Source organism: Chionomys nivalis, chromosome 22 (genome assembly GCF_950005125.1).
Source record: "Chionomys nivalis chromosome 22, mChiNiv1.1, whole genome shotgun sequence".
Classification (NCBI taxonomy): Eukaryota; Metazoa; Chordata; class Mammalia; order Rodentia; family Cricetidae; genus Chionomys; species Chionomys nivalis.
In genome coordinates, this window is record NC_080107.1 from 12,592,251 (window position 1) to 12,598,694 (window position 6,444).

A 6,444-nucleotide genomic window follows, 5' to 3' on the forward strand; every position below is an offset into this window, starting at 1 on the left:
TTGATTGCTTGTTAAGTTTTGGGGTTGAAACCCCAAATAGTGCAATACAGATGAGTTGAGACACTTGGGAAAAAGACTTCAAGCTTTAAAGTTAGAGAAAGGTGAGGAACGTAGATCTTGCGGGGGGGCGGGGGGAGCCTTGTTCCTACATTTTAGGCTATGAGCGAGAATTTCTGGCTCTTCCCTGAGAAAATCTGTCTGGTCAGGTGATTAAAAGGAAAAGTCCGAGCTGCAAGAAGAATTAAACTTCCTGGCCTACCTAGCTGTCTGTCTAGCTGTTCCTTGTGAGTTAGCAAACAAGTTGTGCGGTCAGGCTGACTTGTTGCAAGAGTGACAGTTACATTTTCGGTGTTATCTTGACACTGCCCAATCCAAGTAAGAACTGCCAATTTAACTCTAAAACTCTCACCTGGGAGAAGGCCCTGAGAACGCTTAGCTCCTTCCACCGGTCCCCAAAGTAGCAACAATTCAGCAGGGAAATCGCCTCGTTCTATGTGCAGCGGTTATCAAACTTATAAAGCTAACCCCACATCAAGTCCTGGAGTTGCACAGAAACCTAAGCTGGGAGGGGCAAATCTTGCCCTAGGCTCTTTACCTGAAAATCGACTGCCCTACGCCTGCCCATGCACCCAGTACATACTTTCCCCAAACTTTAGAAACCAAAGACTTCCCTAGACACAAGCAGCACACAGGAACCATCAAATCCCTGGTGAAACCTGACCGCTCAGTGAGGACTCCAGGAAGAAGAAAAGATCAGAGGAGACCAGCTCTGCGGGGGTCTTCCTGAGGAGACCCTGGAATGAACGTATTTATTTTCACGCTGCAACTGCTGAGCGCTTTACAGAAACACCATGCTGTAGCTCTGGGTGGAGCTGAGAACAACAGAAACATTTATTAATGTTATAATTATAATTACTCTTTAACAAAGCTATTATTAAATAACCTGTACAAAGCCCGAATCGGGCCTAGTGAAAACTCAAGCCCTGTTTTGAACCTCCTAAGGCCCTTCCTTTTTCCATCAGCAGAGAATCCTACAAGCAAGGCCAGGCCGGGGTGGAATCCCTGCCTGTAGGTCTTCTAGGCAGGCGATGGCTCGGACTTTGGAATTGTCCGGGGGTAACTTAGGGTTCTCAACCATGATCTAGTTCCCATTTTTGCCTGTCCTGTCCGCGCAGGACCGGACAGCAGCAGGGCTACGCTTTGGGAGGAGGACAATAAAAAGTTCCTTTTTAAAGTTTCCACTCTGCCAGCTGCCTTGATGGTCTGCTCCGGGCATGCCGGCAAAGGTGCGGGGTAGGATGTCCTGAGCAGGAGTGGCTTCCGAGGTGCCCAAGTGAGCTTATAGGTCCCGCGGGTTCTCCCGCTTCACCCCAGCCTCAGCAACTTTGAGCTTCTTATTTTGGTGCGTCTTCACGTGCTTAGCGAGGTGGTCGCTGCGCATGAAGCGTTTGCCGCATTCGGGACAGGCGAAGCGTTTCTCGCCCGTGTGAGTCCGCAGATGCCGCTGCAGCTCGTCTGAGCGCGTGAAGCTCTTGCCGCAGAAGAGCCAGTTGCACACGAAGGGTCGCTCGCCCGTGTGCCAGCGCAGGTGCGCCTTCAGGTGCGACGTCTTGCCATACACCTTGCCGCAGCCTGGCACGTGGCACACGTGTTGCTTCTTTTTGCCCGGCTCCGCCTCGGGGGCGCCGCCCGCCGCCTGGCAGTTGGGGCAGCGGCAGCGGCGGCACCTCCTGGCCGTGGCCGCCAGGGGGGCCTTGGTCTGCAGTAGCGCGGCGATCTGGCTCTGATACTGCGCGAAGTCCGACGGACCCAACACTAGGCCCCGTTGCAGGGCAGCTGCAGCCGCTGCAGCAGCCGCAGCTGAGGCAGGGAAGCGGGGAGCGTGGGGGGTCCCGGCACAGGCGCTGGAGAGGCTAGTCCCAGGAACCCCGGAGCCTCCCGGCCCCGCACCCGATTGCGGGATGCTCCACCAGGGGAGGTCGTCCGGGGCTGGGGCAGGGGATAGCTGGCGGCAAGTGGGCGGTGGAGGCGGAGGTGGTGGCGGGGGCAGCAGGTTGGAGTAGCCCGGAGGCAGAGCGGCCTGGGTGGCGTAGGACACGTAGGCGGGCGCGCAGCTGGCAGGCAGTGCCGCCATGCTCGAGGGCAGCATCTTGACCGGCGAGAACTCGTAAGGGTACGAGGGATCCGCGGGGGGCGTGAGCGGGAGCTCGTGAGCTGCCCCGAAGGACGGCTGCAGGTGTGTTTTTTGTGGCGTCAGCCCCAGGCTGGGGTGCGGGGGAGGCAGGGCGCCTGGCGAGTGAGCGGGCATATCGGCGGCGGTCCAAGGGTGGAAAAGCCTGGAGGGTGAGCCCAGAGCTGGGTCGTAGGGCACCTGCAGGAAGTCGGGGGCTGCAGCCGTGCCAGGCTGGCCGATCCGGCTACAGGTGGCGGCCAGCAGAGCCAGGGGCGAGTGCTTGCCTAGGTCCGGAGAGGCGCTGGGGGTGCGGTCCTGCATAGGCGGCGGCAAGGGAGGCGGAAGAGACAAAAGGTTAGCGTTTCAAACTCCAACTCTGGGCAGGCCCGCCACCCCCACTATTATACCCCTGCCCCTCCTCCGCCGGGCCATCCCTCCCCCAGACCTCACCGCACCGCACGCGCGCACCCAGCTGTCCCGGGAAACTTTCAGCGCCTGTGCTACCTGAACCCCCGATGCGCGGTAGCTTTTTGCTAAACTACTGGGCTCAAAGACACGCCAATCAGCCTTTAAGGTAGGTGCAAATAAAGAGGCAGAGGGACCGGACCGGTCAGGAAGAGCCTGGAAACACCCACAGCCGGGCTGTGGGGCCATCTGTTCTAGCATTTTATGAGCTCTTTTCCTTGTAGCCACTATGTTCCTCTTTGGCCTGTTCTAGGCTGAAGTCAGCAGAAGTGCCCGGCAAGGTGAACTCAGGCCCAGTTTTTCTGCCACTTTGACATCCACATACCCTCCTCCCCAAATCCATGCATCTCTCCCCATAGGCCACATATGCACACACCAGCTTAGTTGTCACGTTGGCATGGGCGCGCCTAGGTCTGACTCCAGTCGCACCTTTAAGGGGGAGGTCCTTTTGAGATTCAAGGTGCTCAGAGTACCCGCACAGATCCAGATTACAGATTCCCACCTGCTCCCGCCCTCTCCGGGCCCGGCCCTGACCTGGAGGAAGGCCTGCAGAGAGTCGTTCCGGAGGACGGCCACAGCGGCCATAGCTACTGCTTGAAGGCCGCTCGTTGTGGAGTGGGACGCGGCCGCCGAGGCATGGACACCCGAAGGCGAGGACGATCGGCCGCCCAGCGTGCCTCCGAGTCCTCCCCGCCCGCCCGCGCCCCGCTCGCTCGCCCCGCGCGCGTTCTGAGCGCTTCAGGATCACCTCCAAGAATTTGATAAGGGCTTTGCTGGGCCGCCAGCCAGTCAGAGGAAAGATTTATGGCTTTGAAGTTTGCCGCTACCCAATCATCAAAGAATAGCGGCTCTTTCAGAAGCGAAAGCAAATCCTTTGAATCCACAAAGCTCCTATGGTGTGTTTGTTGGTCTGGATAAAAGAACTGATTATTAGGGGGGATGGGAAGGGAGGAGATAAAGGCGGGACAATTAATGAAGTAATCACTATGTGGGAAATGTATATACACAAATAATTGGATTTTCCTGATCAAAGGGGGCCTTGCCGCCTGGAGACTCGCGCTTGGGTTGCTCGGGACACTCGATCCCCCACCCCCACTTGCAATTAAAGATTTGCACCAAGGCAGCGCGCAAAGTGACAAAGTGTCTTTGTTATCTCTAAAAAAAAAAATCTGCCTTTAGCTTTCGGGAGCGGTACTTTTGAGACTGGGATGAGGGTAACTTCATCGTACTTACTCCGCACCCTCACGTCGCGGACCAGAGCGAGCTCCTGGGGCGGGGCGGGGCGTGGGACTGACCAAACCCTGTCGGCCGCGTGTCCCACCCCTTGGCCGCCCGCGGAGGCACAGGCAGCTCTGTGACCCTGGGCAGGGCTGGGCGGCCTCCCAGGGCGGCAGTGGGTGGCGCACACACTCCAGGCCCTCCCGCTTGACAAGCTGCAGAGTCCTCTTGAGGCTCCCACTGGTGACCTGGAAGTTTTCCTGGGGCTACAACTTTTGCAGAGTGAATCTAGGAAAAAACCCGCCCGGCGCATACTGCTTCCTCCCACAGCCGAACTTGGCAGGACACCAGAACAACCCAGAACAGTCACTTGGGGCGGTGGGCGCCGGGGATTTCGGGGGAGGGAAGTTGGATTGTACTTTCCAGACAAGCAGTTCCGTGTGTTAAGCAGGACCGGGCAAGCCTCCCACTTGTTAGGCTCCATCGAGACTTGCCAGAGATGCTAGTAACCTCTCAGTACCCATCAAGCACAGCGATGTCACAAGCTGGACAGCAAGGCTTGGGAACTCCTCCGCAGTCCCCTTACCCCGCGACCCCATCTCACCCCATCCCGGTGCTTTAAGAACCCACAGATCACTGGGAAGAGGTTCCTGGGGGGGGGGGGATAAAAATCAAAGCAAACACTTGTTCCTGTCATCGTTGGAAGTTCATCCACAGGAGTGCTTTGTCTCGGACACTGGAGTCTTCTCCAGGGTGTTTCCTCCCCTTCAAAACTTCGTCAACCCGTCCTGCAGGGTCAGTAGGCCTCCTGCCTGCCTTTGGTCCAGGACCCGTCCCTACTAGTTCCGGGAGCTGAAAGGGATAGACTAGAGGCTGGCAGGGTGAGACGGGGCCTTCGTCGCTTTGGCGGCCTGGAGTCCCATCAGAGACCCAGCAGCGGCAACTTGGGTGACTGCACAGAGAAGTGGTTCGCCTGAGGTGGACTTAGCCTGATTCTTCTCCGGCCTCTCCGCCCCTGGGATCTTCGGTCTCTGAAGCCCGGTACCAGTTCAGCTCGCGTAGGGTGTTTATGCGCCGTCCAGGGACCACCAGACGATCAGGACTGACCTAACTCCCAAATTAGCACCCAGAGGTTAGCGGAACCCAGACTCTGTACTGAAGATCGGTGCCCTTCACAGGTTCATCAAGAAGAGTCCTGACACCATGCCATTAAGAAGGCCCATATTCTCCCACGCTCCGGACGCGCCTTCGAAATGGAAATGACTAACATGCTTCACACACCCCATACTAGCATCCGGTCCTTCTCCCCAACGAGTTATCACTCGTGGACCAGTGAACAGCCACCTCACAACTCAACCCACGCGACCTCACTCCTCCCTGAACACGAGTTTAAGGTGCTGTGCAAGCGGGAAGGGGAGATGACTCAGAGGTTTGCCCTGGGACCTGGCCGACCTGCTGCCTCTTGGTCCAATTGCAAGGACCCAGCCCTGGAGAAACCTGGGACCAAAAGGAGACATTTCTCACGTACGCATCTGAAGCCAGGGAGTTTGGCCAGGACAACCTAGAAGGCTGTCCCTCTGGTTCCTCTCCCTTTCTGAGCCTTCCCATCCTGCCTCTCCCGGAAGGCGGTAAAGCAAGCTGGAAGCATCCTTTTTGGCCAAAAGTGTTAGCTATTTTACCCAAAAGGCAAAACGAGTCAATTTACATACCCTTCAATAGTTATAAGAGTTAACTTTTCCCGCTAACTTTTTATGCTATTAAGCTTCCATGGGCGCCAAGCAGAGCGGTTAAGTGCTCAAACTTTGAAGCCAGGTTTCCCTGCCTTGTTACTGAGAATCCTGGTAAGTATGCCTCTGTTTGCCCATCTGTAAAATGTGCTGCCTCGGTAACAGTGCTTGTGGGCTCAAAAGTTTCAGTGCAAAGCCTGTAGAACTGCTTGCTCTAGGTGCACCGGACACTCTGGAGCGCCATAGCCGCTTTTTGTTAACAGTTCTAGCCCTCCCAGGGCCAAGCAAGAGTTTGGAGAGAGACTTCGAATAACTGCGCTTTAACTCTCCTCCCTTCGCATGGAGATTCGAAAAGAAAGAAAAAAATCTTCCTAATGGAGTAATGTTGGGAGCGTCCATTAAAAATGCAGTGCAGGGAGATCAAAGCACAATATTTATTTTGGAAATTTGTTGCAATCACCAAGAGATACAGGTATCAAGGCCGAATGTCAGTTCCGCTACACAAAGCCCCCGCGCGGGCCAAGAGCGCGTGGCTGCCGTAGCGTAATGTAAAGAGACTTCAAAGACAAGGCGCGCAGCAAAAGTGAGCCTCCGGGAGGGAAGGAGAGAACCCGGGAGGGCCAGCGCGCCCCCAAACGACTCTGGGGCTGCCGGGCGGGGGTCAGTTCAAAGAGGTATCCGCGGGGGTGAGTTCACAGGAGGGAAGGTTTAATGGGCTTTCCTTTGTTGATGAGTGTATTTGTGCGGCGCGGACCCGGGAACTCCTACTCGTTCCTAACGCCTCGGGGTGGAGGTGGGGGAGCAGCGAAGTGGGAGCAAACTTTCACCGCAGCAGGGGGCGGGGGAGTTTGAATACTATTC

The 6,444-nt window shown here is 56.5% G+C and overlaps 1 protein-coding gene across 5 annotated transcripts; it reads right to left on the reverse strand.

Annotated features, from left to right (window-relative positions):
- Positions 1-822: 822 nt before the first annotated feature.
- Sp5 (Sp5 transcription factor) lies at positions 823-3,706 on the reverse strand. Of its 5 annotated transcripts, XM_057755367.1 has the most exons (3): positions 3,173-3,706; positions 3,015-3,067; positions 823-2,488 (listed from the first exon to the last, which is right to left on the reverse strand). In XM_057755367.1, exon 3 carries the CDS (start codon positions 2,306-2,308, stop codon positions 1,340-1,342), a length of 969 nt encoding a protein of 322 aa, XP_057611350.1. In that variant the 5' UTR covers positions 2,309-2,488; positions 3,015-3,067; positions 3,173-3,706; the 3' UTR covers positions 823-1,339. The 5 variants fall into 5 exon arrangements, with proteins under 5 accessions (XP_057611350.1, XP_057611349.1, XP_057611348.1 ...); XM_057755366.1 differs by lacking the exon at positions 3,015-3,067; XM_057755365.1 differs by lacking the exons at positions 3,015-3,067; positions 3,173-3,706 and adding an exon at positions 2,678-2,935.
- Between the last annotated feature and the right edge of the window lie 2,738 nt (positions 3,707-6,444).